The 15,277-nt window shown below is 38.1% G+C and overlaps 1 protein-coding gene across 2 annotated transcripts in view; it reads left to right on the top strand.

Annotated features, from left to right (window-relative positions):
• Positions 1–13,882, top strand: part of GLCCI1 (glucocorticoid induced 1) — a 54,192-nt gene extending 40,310 nt beyond the window's left edge. For both annotated transcript variants that reach the window (XM_014878489.2, XM_088162177.1), the window contains exons 6-8: positions 3,511–3,721; positions 9,362–9,482; positions 10,554–13,882. In XM_014878489.2, coding sequence (XP_014733975.1) covers positions 3,511–3,721; positions 9,362–9,482; positions 10,554–10,902 — 681 coding nt within the window. In that variant the 3' untranslated portion in view covers positions 10,903–13,882. The remainder of the gene's footprint in view (positions 1–3,510; positions 3,722–9,361; positions 9,483–10,553) is intronic.
• Positions 13,883–15,277: the final 1,395 nt, after the last annotated feature.

The raw sequence follows: 15,277 nt of genomic DNA on the forward strand, positions 1-15,277 counted from the left end.
GAGATTAAGGCATAAGAGATGTTGCCTCTTATGGAATACAATAGTGAAAATCATGAAAACTGCCCTGTAGCAGTACACAGACATGTTCATAGACCTCCTGTTAGGAAAAACATTTTTCCAGAACTATCAAGGATACAGAAGTAATTAGAAATAAAGAAATCTTGATGGACTGTCACACAATGTAAGCAAACTGATTACTGTGTTCCTTGTCTGATTTCTAGTCCTTCTGGAAGGAGATGGCAAGGTAGTTTTATGTACCTATTTGGAAACTTGAACCTGTAATAAAATGACTTCTTCTTTTTTGCACAAATGCAGAGGATCCTTACTTTTAAATCTTCATAGCCTTCATCTGAAAACTTTTTTTTTCCAAGTGTTCCTTCCCTGGAATACATTATGGTTTTTGCACTTACACCTTATCTAATGCACTGATGGCTTCACTGGTGCCAGCAGGAAGAAGTACTTTCCTATGTTGGTCTTAATGTTCCAGTCTGGAGGAAAGTTTTTAAATCAATAGCATTGAATGCTTTGCTCTCAAGAAGTTGCTTCCCAGATAGATACACAGCTTGTGAGGAGACTCCCATTGGCAATATTATAGACTGGTAGCATTCCTGATTCTTCTAAGTAGAAGGTAGTTGAGGTTTTTTCCAGCAAAAAGATCAATACTGAAAACAAATATGTGAATGTTAGCAGTGTATTGAGAAATGCATGCTTATTGTCAAATGGAGCGTTTCCATACCTTTGCTGGGAGGTGAGGGCAGTATGTAACTGTGTCCAAGAGCACACATCCCATAGGGGTGGACAAATGTTCTGTCAGAATGCATTTGGCATAAGGTTAATACATCATTGGATGTACTTGAAAGAAGCCCCTCAATAAATAGCATCTAGAATGCAGTAATTTCTAGTTATTTTCCATGCATTGGGCATTATGTGGAAGCTAATAGCAGCTGTACCAAATTAGTTACCTTCTTTCTTATCTTGTAAGGTTGTCAGAACATCAGTTTTAGAATAGTTTGGGTATGACTCATGGAAAGTAACTTCAGAAGTGCTTTTTAAAGTTGATCAGGTTTGATACATAAAGTTTTTAGATACTTCATTTTAGAAATACTTTTAGTTGATATTTTAATGGAGATTTTTGCACTTGTCAGCATTGAGGGAAAGAGAAATGCAAAAGCAGAGTAATCTGAGATATTAACTGGGATTTTCTCTGCCTTAAATGTTACTGCACTTCTAAAGAATTATAAATATTTAGTTTTTTCTGCTTGTGTGTGTATTTAGATATGTGTCTAAAAATACAGATTATTTTTGTACCTCAGCTTTAGTTCAGGGGAGATTGAAATATGTGATGTGGGATATACTTCCTGACTGCCTGAGACTACATTGTTCTTCCAGGTGTGGAAAAACATCTGTGTTATCCTGAAGTCTTTAATTATGTGATCACTTACTGTTTTTTAACCCTCCCTGGAATCCCTGTTTTACCTGTTACATAGACCATAGTGTATGCCCTCAATGAGCAGCTGTTTGGTGTTTTTCTCCTCCTTAGATTTCTGTCCTCATGCTTACTGTTACACCTTACTTTGAAGTCAGAATTCTGAATTTTTTCCTGAGTTTTGGCTCCTTTATAATAGGAGCGTGTCCAAAATTTTGTCCACTTTCTATCACAGTTATGTGAGAAGAAAGATGATACTATTTACACTTTATGGATGGGGAAACACAAATCCACCAGGGTTCTATAAAGTGACTCTTCAGGTAACTCAGGATGTTGCATTCCATTTTAGGAGTTTAGAATGCAGCTTCTGTAGTCTCCTTCTGCATCCGTTAATGCAGAGGACTTTTACAAATCAGACCTCTATAAACTGGGCATTCAGAAGATACACTATAAAGATAGGTTAATTAATTTGATTCCCTGACATATCACAAAATTTTTGTGGCAGAGAGAGAAATAAAAATGGTGTTTTGCATGGCAGTTTTTGGTTTTGGTTTTTTTGGTGTATTGTTTGTTTTTTTTTTTGTTTGGTTGGGTTTTTTTTGTTGTTGTTGGTTTGCTTATAATTATGAGACTGCTTTCTTTCTACAGCTTCAGTCTTGTTTTCTCTCTTCTGTGTGTGTAACAAATGCTTCAGTGCTGCAGGTCTGTCCTGTGCATTGAATGAGTCAGGGCCTGTTGGGGGTGATGGGAATAGAGCACCAAGTCGTGTTGTAACGCATATGCAATGTGAACTGAGCTGTTGGAACAGACCACACAGCTGTGCCCAAACCTTACAGCATTTGATGGAGCAACTGTAATGTTCTCTTTATAGTGTGTTTCTTTGCTCTTATTTAAAATATGAGATGGTGTTAACTGGAAGGCTCGTAAGAAAATTATCTTCCTGCTCTGCTCTGTCTGTCTCTGAGTAATATGTGGTGGTTTTCTGGATAGACTGTTGCTGAAAAGGGGAGAATGTGATACTCAGCCAATAGGTGTCATGTCTTCGTTGCTAGCAAAAGTGTTGGGTTGAATTTTAGGCTCTGGAACAAGCTGTTACAGTTTTGGAATATATGTGGAAGAGAAGCAATAAAATGTTCACTTGAAGTGAGAAGGAAAAAGACATTAATTTTTGTAGCTAGAACATTTAAGCTGTTCTCTATGGTTTGGACAGAGTTCTCACTGAAGTGAGAATAAAAATTGTTTAAATCTTGCAGACATTTTTCCCCTTTGTTTCTAAGCAAGACTCTAATTCCCACTTGATTTCTTACATTTCAAGCAGCACTGTCTTTATTAAAAAAATTAATTTTCCATTGGGAAGGACGAGTAAGTGGAGCGTGCCAATCTACTGCTGTGAACATGTCTATGCAGTATGTTGCAGAATGGGATGCAGGATCACTCTGGCCAGTGCCAGCTAGGCTGATACAGGCAGGCAGAGTTTACTAGCTTTGGCTCAAGACAAAGCTCGTGAGCCTTGTTACAAGCCTGTGTGGGCATCATCTATAGGAGGATGGAATGTACGGGTGTGCTGGAGAATTACAACTTACTAGCGAAACTTGGATGGTTTCCTTTGATAATTGTAATTCAGTTGGTTGTTATGGCAATAGTATGCCGTTGTATTTGACATTTTCTACTTTCCCTTTTATCCAAATGTGATCTCTGTCGAGGTACTTGTTTTTGTTTTATAATAGCAGTGACCTTTACTGAAAATTGTGGTACTAAATATAATTAGTGAGGGAGGTTTGATTTTTTTTTTTTTTTTATTTTTTAATTTTTTTTTTAAACTATTGTAAAAACCATAAAAACATAACACTGGCACGTGTTGAAGTGTGGATGTTAACGTCACATTGGAACCGTGTGCACATTGCCCCAGTGTCATTAATGTATGTTGTATCCATTGTACACTGCATTATTTTCTTGCATGTGATCTTGTTCTTTCAAAAATGCCATGTTTGTTCTTAAGGCCTTCGCTTGTGAGTGCTGCAGGCTGGCCTTGTTTGTGGGTTTGATCTGTTCTGTGTGACATGAATTGCTTGTTTCTCCTGCAGCCTTTGGACATCCCTGACGGTCGAAGGGCGCCGTTGCCTGCTCACTACCGCAGTAGCAGTACCCGCAGCATCGACACACAGACTCCATCTGTCCAGGAGCGCAGCAGCAGCTGCAGCAGTCACTCACCTTGTGTCTCTCCCTTTTGCCCTCCTGAATCTCAGGATGGCAGTCCCTGTTCAACAGAAGATTTGCTCTATGACCGTGATAAAGGTGAGAGTAGAATGGCCTGCCTTTACCTATGGAAGGCATGTGATGTCATGCTTTTACAACTACCTTCATTTTATTCATTACATCAGTTTTTGTTTTTGTTTGATGATTGTGGAGGGATTGAGGACTTATCTGAAAATTTGCTTTGTTTGTTTACATATCTTTTTCCCTCTTGTTTGTGAAACTTCACAAACATCTTCCATAAATACGTCAGAGGAGCACAGCAAACAGTTAACTATTGATGAAGATTCTGATGGGAAGATTTCAGACTGTAACATGTTTCCACTTAAGAAAGGTTTCAGGAAGGTTTGTGGTAGACTGTGTATTTATCGTAGGTTAGTTGCTTGATGTTCAAAATGGTGATGAAGTTTTGGACTGCTTTTAAAAGAACTCTGCTTCTGAACTCTGACATTCCACTTGAAGCTATTTGGTTTGAAGCTCAGATACCTGTTTGAACAACCTGGTGGAGAGTAACTACTTCTCTGTGTGTGCTGCATAACAGCTCAAAAATTCCAAGTAATTTGTACGTTTATCAATATTCTGCATTTTTTCGAAGTCTTTGAAATGTTTGGTTTTATAGTGGGAGTACAACTGGAGTTTCAGTTATTAAGAGTTACTGACAGACTATGGAGTATGAGAATATAGGCACCAGTGTAAAAAAGACTGGTTTGTTGGACAACTGTTTACTAATAAAATTACTCTTGTGCTTCTGGTCAGCTGGCTGAAACATGGACTTCAGTATGGAGGATGTAGGATTTTGGCAAATCATGCAAGCCTAAAAGGAGTAAGTTTCACAGAGGAAATGAAAACTTCTAAGATTTGCCATATATTTACCAATGAGCTAAAGATAGCAGTGTTTTGAGGTTATAGGTAAGGTTAAGCCTGTTTTGTTTTTTTTTTTTTTGTAAATACCATCTGTTTATTAATAGCTGTTTATAATCTATTTATCAAAAGTAATTTGGGAATAGGATTGGGGAAGTCAGCAGGAGAAATACTAGCTTTTCTTGATTTCTGAGAAGTATTTTTTTGCCCACCTTGGATTTAAAAGGAAATAGTGGAAAACAAATCCATCTGCCCAAATCCTGAACTGGGGATGGGTGTGTGAAAGTGTGCAAGTTAACCACATTAAAGTGAAAGCCTTAACTCAACATGATAGTTGGCTATGCTCCAAAAATAACAGTGATATTAGCTTGCCCCCACCATACTCCTGTTTCTTACACTATGCATGTGAATTTTAGTATGTTGTCAAGACTGAATCACTATAGAAACATCTACTAAAGTATTAGCACACAAAAAACCGTCTTGACAGGCAAATTGGTTCATATATGTCCTGATAACAAATATAAATTAAAAAGCAAGGAAATGAATAATTCCTTTTGCAGTCAGTAATCTGTTATCACAGTAATGGGAATTTTCAGTGGTACATTTATTGGCAGTAGTGAGTGAAGACAGTTTGAAATAGTGCATCTAGCCTTTTTAATGCTTTTCAAGGCTTTTTATCTCCTGCTTTGGATTTTTTTGAACAGCTGACTGGAGTGAAATTTATGAGTAGATACTTAATTGTGGATTTTGGTTTTAAGATTGGCTTTAATGCTAGGCTTGTGTCAGAAGTCTTCTCTAGGAGAAGTGTGTAGGTGATGATGATCAACAGCCAGTTTTTAAAGTCATCATAATGGCATTTTAAAATTAGTTAAAGTAAGGTACATAATACTGTGCATATGAAAGATAAAAGCTTGAACTTCTCATCACAACCTAATTCTTTAAGGGCAAGGTAAAAACTAGGAAAACATACAGCAGTTTTCCAAGAGAAAGTAACTTGTTTAGAGACCATAGAAGTATAGTCAGAAAGGTGCTTTTTGTTCTCATATAATGCCAATACTACAGGCCATTTGTTCTGAGTAAGAATGTTACTTCAAAATCATTAAATTATAGATAAATGAGGAATATAGGTAGAAATTACAACAGAATAGCAAGTTTGAGGGACAGTTTATTGCATTTGTTGTAGCTGTTAATTGGTCTTTACAATAAAAACTTGGGAAGGTTTTCACACCTTCATTTTAAAAGCTTTTGTGAACTAGAATAAAACTATCATCAGTTTTTTGTGAGGCCTATAAAGTTAGGAAAAATGTATTGTGTAACCAAATGTAGATGTCTTGATGATGTTTTCTTGTTACTTTTCTAAAGGTTTAGGTTTCCTCTTGATGGAAATAACTTGGCTTTACCATTAGAAAGTGGAGTTATCAGTGTTATTATTATTAATGGTTGTGGGTGTGTGTTGCTGAGTAGGAAGGGAAGGTTAGTTTGGACTGAGAGACATAAGCAGTGAGAGTAGCCAATGCTCTGTACAGACACAACACTGCTTTACATTCCTAAAGCATCTTTTACTTTTTGTGCAAAGCTCTGCTTTGGCCTAAGGCCCTCCCAGCTACTCTTTGGACTCCATCAACTCTTGGGTTTACCTATCTGCAAGAAGCTGTTAAATAATTGAATTTTTCAAAAGAAAGTGAAAGCTGATTTTCAGAAAAGGCCCACAGTATTGCTCTGAACAGAGCAGTGATACTATACAGTATTGATTAGAGCAGACAAGGAAGGGTTGGGAAAGAATTCATTTTCATGGCACCTGGCTTTTTATGATTTTGTATTAAATCATACATGAAACTGTAATTCAGAGCCCTACATAGCATCCTCAGCAGCTGTGACAGGGGTGAAATTCAAAGGCATCTGAAGGTATAAGCAGATGAAATCTTGAGGGGTTTCTGCACAAATATAGATTGCATACCCTGTTTTTCAGGGATTTTGATTTAGGTGCCTTTACATAGCATTTAGTAGTCTCACTGTTGCTCTTATAAGAGCTAGTAGGCTCTTATAAGTAACATGTTCATGAAGATGCTTGTTAAATTTTGGGCATCTGATTCATTGTTCTTTAAAGAAAAGTTGTTAGTAAAGCCTTTGGATAGTCTTAGTAGTTATTTTTGAACCTAACGAAAGTAATCCCAAGGCTCACTGGCAAAGTTTCTTGTTTAAGTATAGTGACTCAAAAACCTGCTTTAGGGGTTGTTTTTTAGTTAGCCTTTTTTGTTGTTCTAATATGTGCAAGCTATAATTTCCAGTATTAAGGTTAAAATAGTATTTTTAGTGTTTTAATGACAATCTTAAAATGTTTTCTAAGTAACAGAATGTGTTTTTAAAGATGTGTCCAGAAATTCCATGTGATGAGGCTGTGTATTGTCTGCTGTGCATTTGTGGCAGCGAAACTCCCTTTAAAGCTTCTGTGATCAGTCGCTGTCAGCAGAGCAGGATGGGATGGGATGGGATGGGATGGGGAGGAGGGGGATGGAATGGGATGAGTGGGCTGGGACACGCTGGCCGCAGGGCATCCCCTGCTGGTGGGACCGGAGGGCGCGGCCTTGGGACATCAGTGAGCAGCAAAGGTGCACATGGAACACTCGGACAACACACATGGATTTGCTGTGTGTCAGGGATTACTGACAGGACAGTTTAGCACTGCAGAGCTTACAGGATACACAAGTGCAGACTGGCTTAAGCTGTGAATTCCACCTCTTGCCACTTGAACTCTGTTCCCAGTCCCTTCTGCTCTCCCCCAACACTCAGCTTGTACGTGCAAGTCTCCTCACAGCCACACATGTTCTGCAAATAGTGCGTGCTGTGCCTTTGGTCAAAATGGAAATCTAACTTTGTAGGCTTTAAAAGCAGGGAAGGTAAAGAGAGATTCTTGTTTAGCAGCTGTCTTATGTAGAAAGTTTCAGCCAGGCAAGGCTAACTAAACGAAAAACTTGATTGAAAGCTGAACTGGCTAGTAGACAAGACTTAAATCTTCCAAGAACTGACTTAACTTTGAATTCTGTTTGATTCTTCCCTTGGATGTACTGCCATGGTTTTCCACTATTCGGCGGAATGAACAGTAGTACATTTTATGTCTCTAATTTTTTAAATAGAAACTTGGATCTTCAATTTTAAATATTAGAAGGAGGAAGCAAACTGTCTGGGTTCTGTTAATGATTTCTGTGTTTGGAATGAGTGGTGTGTGCCAGCAGTGGAAAGATGCCAACAGGACCATCATGCTCCCAACTTGGCAAATATCAGTATCGTCTCTAAGCATTTTCTGCCTTCGTAGTTAACACCGAAAATTCTGTAAATAGAAGTTCTGTATTCACTCTGCAGGAGGAGAGAGCTGAATAATCAATGTGCTACTGAGATTCACTTCAACATTTTTATCATCTCATATCTTTCATAATAAATCTTCAAAGGGAAGTGTGACATTTGAGTTGATTTGTTTCTTGTTGTAAGAGGAAGCAGAAATGTTTCAAAACATTTAATGATTAGCCTTTGTATTTGAGTCATGATAAGTTTGTGCAGTTGCTCTTTGCAAGCTGTTAAAGAAAAATCTGTCCACTTTGGTGAAGTTAGATCATAGTGCTTAAAGCTTGGTTAGCTGAAAAGGCAACACACATGCACAACAGGAAAGTAAACAAAGGTTATAAACTTGAGTTTAAAATAATGTGCCCCCCATAGGGGAAAGATTTCAAAAGAGCTAAAGCAAGAGCAGCTATTTCTCTCCAATTATGGTGTATTTGTAAGTTGGTGGGTCCTCATTAATTTTGCTATGTCTTTTTTTAATTGTAATTCTAAGCAGAGAATATGGAACCAATAATACTACCCTGGGAGAGATGTTGCTCTTTGAAAAGATAGAAGCCACTGCAGAAAGCTAATTTTCTGTGGATAACTATTTCTGTACCTACTTTATTTCCTGAATGCATTTACTATCATGTTGTCAGCATGACTGTTCAAAAGTGAACTCTTTCATAGTCTTAATATTTCAAACTTCTGTGCTTTGGTCATTACCAGACTTGAGCCTTCTCTCTACTTTCTGAGAAGTACAAATAAACCTGCCCATTGCCTTTTATCAGAGATCTTCACACCTTTAATTCTAGTGTGTCTGGTTAAAATGCAGACAGCTGGAGTATGATGAATACCTGTATCATGTAGCCAGTAGTGATGAGAGAATCAAACTGTAGAAGTCTTATTCTAGATGCTAAAGCAACTTCACAACTGTGAAGCAAGTAAGATAAGACATTGTAATGATGAGGTAGCAGTACCTGTGTTACAGATATGTTTTGTTTTGTTGCAACTTCTGAGTTGCTCATGAGACTGAGGTCAATATTCCAGTGAAGAAATATGTTTTAAAATAAGATACAAGCTGTATACACACATCTTTAATAACACTGTTTATACAGTGAGAAGGCATTTTATCATTACCACTCATAATTCTTCTGCATGTATTATGCATATTACCTTGTTCATTTATGGTTTTTGAACTATGTAATAAAGAATGTATTTGTTTCCAGGATCACAGCTCTGCTTTGTTCCGATTGCAGTGTTCTGGATAAAAATATCCTCCTGTTAACATGTTGTTATACAATAGATTGCTGCTGCACCGAAGCTGTTACTCAGAAGAAATGTGCTATACAAGGGTGTTAGAAGTAGCCTGCAATAAAGGAAGCATTGTGGTCGAAGCAAACCAACGTAGTGGCTAAATTGTGAAAAAAGGCATCTTGTTTGGAAATCGAATTTAATTATAAAGCACTCTCAATCTCTAGTAATATAACTGCTTTAAATTTTCAGACAGTGGGAGTAGCTCACCGTTGCCCAAGTATGCCTCATCTCCCAAACCAAACAACAGCTACATGTTCAAACGAGAGCCCCCAGAGGGATGTGAGCGAGTGAAGGTCTTTGAGGAAATGTCGTAAGTAATGCCTTTTATATCAGCTGGTATCTGCAAAGCAGTAAACCTGTTTACTGAGCCTATTCAACTGCAGATGAATAAACTATTCCAGCTGATGGGTTTTTCAGAAGCAAACTATTCTTATAGTTTGTGCAGAAGAGAAGTTCAAGTGTTTACACTGGTATGAAGAGAAAATGGAGTCTTTTACCTCTTTTTGTGCATTTATAAAAGGCAACAAAAATCCAAGCAGGAAGGATAAGGTACATTAATCTCCTAAGCATTTATATGAACCTCTTTCTGTGTATTTTTAAAAACATTTTAAATTTTCATGGCTTCAGCAAAAACTCCCCTTGCCATAATTATCCGTTTCAAGCATAGGTTGCATTTCGATGTGTATAAAACATAGAAAATGGAGTGAAATATATGTCAAGTGTTTGTAGATGGTAGTATGCTTATGGCATAGACTTTGCTCGATACTTTTGCTGAGCAAGAAATTGGAAATTAAACTCTTGGACCTCATGTCTTTTTTCCCCTAGACCCAGCAGTATTTGAGTACAGCACATGCTGTTGAGGTTGCATGCTAAGCTCCTGTGGATGAAAAAATTAGGGAGGGCACGGGACGTTTCTTGCTCTAACAGCATTCGTTGCCTGCTGGGTGGTAAAGGGAGCAATGTTGGGTTGTGGAAAAAGCCTCCAGACAAATTATGGAATATGGGAAATGAGAGGTCTGTTTTATGGAGGTCCTCAAAGGAATTTAAAATGACTAAATATGTTTTTGCTGCATCGCTTATCAAAGAAGAATTTGTGCCATTCTAAATTTACCGTGGCATTTTTTCATGTGCATATGTACTGCAGATTTTTTGTGCTGGAAGTTGCATGTTTGTCCAGTAATTACCAAGTCCTTTCTTGTGATGGTACTATTTTTAATGCTGTGGATCAGTTAGCTGACTACCAATATGGAAGATGTTTGCCTCTCTGTCCAATTAATCCCATTCCTTGTCATTCACATTTTAGCAATGTATAGAACCACAAAATTCATGATGTGAAAAACATCTCAGCTGGCCAGATATATAATCTTTTTTCTCATTGTAGGTCTCGTCAGCCTGTCTCAGCCCCTCTCTTTTCATGTCCTGACAAAAACAAGGTTAATTTCATCCCAACCGGATCAGCTTTCTGTCCTGTAAAACTCCTGGGCCCCCTTCTTCCTGCCTCAGACCTGACGCTGAAGAACTCTCCAAACTCTGGTCAAAGCACAGGTTTGAGCACCCTGACTGTTGAGCAGCTTTCGTCCCGGGTCTCTTTCTCATCTCTGTCAGATGACACCAGCACAATGGACTCCCCAGAGACCCCGGTACAGCAACCGTCCCAGCAGCAGCAGCCGCTTTTGCAAGAAATTCAGACTGAAGAGCATTCCTCTCCTCAGAGCTACGTGTTAATCTAGAGCAAGGTGGAGCAGGCCTCTGCCCCAAGACAAGGAGTGAGGAGATCCTAGTTCAGATACATCTGCATGAGGTGGCAGCCTTTCAGAACACCATGGAATACTTAGCAGCATTCAAAAAAATATCTCAACACTGTTCTTGGCAGGGACAGAATCCATATTCAGCATTTTTTGGTGAGAAAGCAGTAATGCCTGCAGAATCCATATTACATTAAGCATTTTCAGTGGAGACTATGCATTTCATAGTATGTTTGACCAGATTAGTACTGTGTCCTGTGTTCTGTTTCAAATTCTACAGTATAAATAAGCTCTCTCTATATATAAAAAAAATGTTGCCTGTCTGAATAGAAAATGTCTTGCTGTGTTGTGTCCTATGGAAAATACTGTACTTCAGGATTATGTTTACAATTGATCCAGGTGTTTATGTTTCTAACTTCTGTAATACACACAATGCAAAAAAAAAAAAAAATGGCCACAGCAGTTGCACAGTGCCCACCCTATGGCCTAGCTTCAGGTACTTCTCTTGAAGTGTAAACTCAGGTAACTTGGAATGTATATCATATTGGAATATAAAATACTTTACAGCTACAAAGCTAAAGAGGGAACATCACTCTTTTGCCTTTCCTTGTTTTATGCATTATATTTCCTCATTACATTCCACTTTCTTGGAATAAGTGCATTCAGATCCAGGTGAATGATGACCCTGGACATGGGTGAACATGAGGAGAACCAGCAAATCTGTGATGTATATCACTTTGTCATGTGCTTACAAGTAAAACAACTGTTGCATTTACTGTCATTTCAATAGATGTAAAATTGTGGCATTTAAAGGTTTCAGGTGTTGCTCAGTTAATGACTGTTAAACTGTTGCAAATAAAGTGTTCAGTACTAGGCTGTACATGAGAAACATTCCACATTGTGTGTGCGAGGATTTTGAAAGACAAGAATGTTTTTGTTAAAGGACAGAAATTCTTTCAGGTTTCATGGGGGGCAATTGGGGATTTCCTCTCATGGTTTTTGTTGGCAGTTAAGGATGTGAAATGCTACTGTTACTGTCTAAAAGTCAAATTAATGTTTAGTTTCTCTTTTGGAAATGTTCATTCATTTGCTGGTTGGAAATAGGTTTTCAGATTTTGTTGAGCAGTGTTAGATGAGCAGCGTTTTATTTATGTAGTGAGTAATTGTGTTTGGATGAAACTCCAGAAGTAGCAAGTGGGTGTTCTAAGAGGGGTGGGGAAAACAGTAGTTTTAAGTTCATGTTACTTAAAGCTTCTCCCATAACTTTCAGTTACTTAAGCTGTGTGTGTAAAAGTGTGCTTTCCCCCCTCCTTAAGTGTGAATAAAAGAAAAATCCATGTAAAATAATCCTGGATTTGCAGGCTGGACACTTTCTCAAAATAGTACATGGCAAGATTGGGTTTGTGGTGCTCTTCTATTGTACTAGAAAAAGAGGAGCATTGCTTTCAGAGATAATTTCCTGCAATACAAAGAGGACCCCAAAGGCAAAATAAACTTGATGTTCTTGCTCCATTGCTTTCAGCTCGGTGGAACTACGTTTATGCTGTCTGCTCCTAAGAGAATAAGGTTCACCTTTTCCAGGAATTGAAGAGATTAGTAGCCTGCAGCTACTAGGAGCATTGAAACATGCTCTTTTATGGTTTTTTTTTCTGCTTTTGAAGATGAGATTGGAGGGGGATGAGAGTGAGCCACCCGTAACTACTCACTAGATACGTGCTTTTTTTGGAGATAAAGCATTGCTTCCTTTTTATTACTGAGTTTTTGTTAACACTGTCTTACAAGGTGGAATTCGCAGCCTATAAAACATCCACTGTTTTTTGGCTCCCCTTGCAGAAAATGTAGAAGGAGAGAGGTCTGTCTCTAACCATTTTCATGTGCAAAACTTCTTGAAACACGACAGCCATCTTTAACCCTACTAATCTCAGGCCTAGGTGAAAACACTATATATTTTATAGACTGAAGATAAAGGGGAGAAAATACTCGTGATGTAAGTATCGATTCCTTTTAATATTTTTCTTTCTAGACTAACATTGCAGTATGATGACCTTTTTATGCTCTGGCTATGTCCAGATAAGAAATTGTAGTCTCAATTATTGGTGTTAGGTTACCAGGGGGATATGATGAGTGGTTTTTAGATCAGTGCTGAACTCTGTACAATATTTGCAATGCCATTACATGTTCTTTATATTTTTCCATGAGAAACTAAATATTAATTAAAATGCACATTTGTTCTTAGCAGAATTGAAGGTTTTGAACCAAATGTGTTAAAGCTAATGCTTTGCCATGTAAATTTCCCAGCAGTTGTTTATCTCAAATGTATTCTACATCCAGCTGTAGAAATTTGTCAAATATTGTTTAAAGTTTTGTACATAGTTGTACTGTTATTTCTAGCCACTGTGCTGAACAGTATTCAAGTTATCACACAATATTGCTTTACACAAGGAAATGTGTGGCTTTTGTTTTGTATTTTTTTCGGTATAGAAGTTCTTGTGTCTTATTTAAATAAAAAATATAGTTAAAAAAATGTGGGGACAACACACAAAAGCAGTGGTTCATTTATTTGTTTTGGAAACTGTGCATGAAACACCATAGAAGGAGATGAAATTTTAATATTGTTCCAAATTTACATCATGAATAATGCCAACCATGTATGACTAGTGTGCTATGTCTTCTCGAACAAGATAATCTCTTATCTATAGGTTTTTGCATGCCACTGTACTCGGAAGCGGGGAAAAACCCTAAAAATAGCTTAATGTTTAAATATGCTTTAAATAGCATACTCTAATTCTACATAGTACAGGAAAAAGAATCAGTTAAGAGTTACGTGAAACTGTGTATCTGCTGTTGTGTTTGTGGTATGGCTAATTTCAAGTTATCTGCTGAAAATTATGAAAGCCATTAGATGTTTCACGATGTGAAACTAAACTAAACTCCTAAAGGATGTGGTATAAATCTACTGACAGTCTTGGTTTCATGTTGTTTTGTATGACTCAAATAATTGTCATTTGACTTACAGAATAATTCTTTCCAGATGGGGATGAGGGGGAAGGAGGAAGAAAGAAGGATAATATTTAAATACATGTAAATCCTCCAAAGTCAGTGTTTACTGAAGAGCACTATGGCAATAGCCATCAAGAATGGATTAATGCTTATTGTCGTCAGTCATTGGAAATTTTATGTTTTCAGCATCCCAAAGCTTACAGGGTTTCTATGTGACTATGTTAAAAACATTAACTGGAGCTTAACTAAAAGTCCTGTGTAGGGCCATAAGTTGGACTTCAATGACCCTTGTGGGTCCCTTCGATTGTAGGATATTCTGTGGTTCTGTGACCCCACCCATCTACAAGAATTCTTGGTGTCCTTCAGTCAGGAATGGCTTCATTTCAGCCGTTTCATCATCAGCTTGAAGGGGTTCCTAGGAGTAGCTTTGTGACTGTCCTGTCCCCTAAATGGATTTGGCTGCAGCAGTCTCAGGCTGTCCTTGAGTGGGAGGGTGTTTTCTCAGGAATACTTTGACAAAAGCATGCAGCTTGCCCTGCAGAGATGCATTGCAGTTTGTGTCAATGGGAGCTTTTAAGCATCCCCATGAACCTAAGCCTTGCCTGGTTAATCACATTTTGGATTTTTTTTCCACATGAGCTACAGTTTGTGTGCTGTGTGTAACTCACTGCCTTTGTCTTCCCCAAAACCAAAACCAGGAATTGGAAAAGCACCGAGAGTAGAGATCTAAGGAAATAATTTTGCCTTGAGTCCCTTTTTGTGAATAAAAGACATTTTCTAGTAATTCGTGGCTCTGGAAGTGAATGTTTCAGAGACTGTAGGTCTGTGTAAGGAGGGCCCTTGGCTGTGTATGCTGGGGTAGGGGACAACAGTAGTGAGTGACCTGCTTCTTTTAGGAAACAGGGAGCTGTCTGGGAAGTGATTTCTGGCTTCCTGATAAATTAGCTCTTGGGAAGGGCCAGATACTGGCACAAGGACAGAGTCTGAGAATCTTCACAGTATGTAAGTGTAAGAGGTAACATGAACAAGAGAAATGGTGATGTCAGCCAACATCTCTAACTTACTCAGTTCCAAACAAACACCATCGAGGCTTAGCAAACCAGCTCCTCCTACCCTGGCCTTCCGCAAGGGTAGTGGATTGGGACCTTCAGATGTTACTTGAGGTACAAGCCAAGCAGTTTGGATATAACAGATAACTAATAGAAGTGTACATCAATTACTGTTGTAAAACAGCCTGCCTTGCAGTGCAAAATACAGCCATGAAAACACAGATTTGAAGCAACTCATCTCGGAGGAAATAACCCAAGTTCGTACGGTGTATGTCCAGAACCTAAATGCAAGGAAAAAGTGAATTAAAGCT

Source organism: Sturnus vulgaris, chromosome 1, assembly GCF_052056855.1.
Source record: "Sturnus vulgaris isolate bStuVul1 chromosome 1, bStuVul1.hap1, whole genome shotgun sequence".
Classification (NCBI taxonomy): Eukaryota; Metazoa; Chordata; class Aves; order Passeriformes; family Sturnidae; genus Sturnus; species Sturnus vulgaris.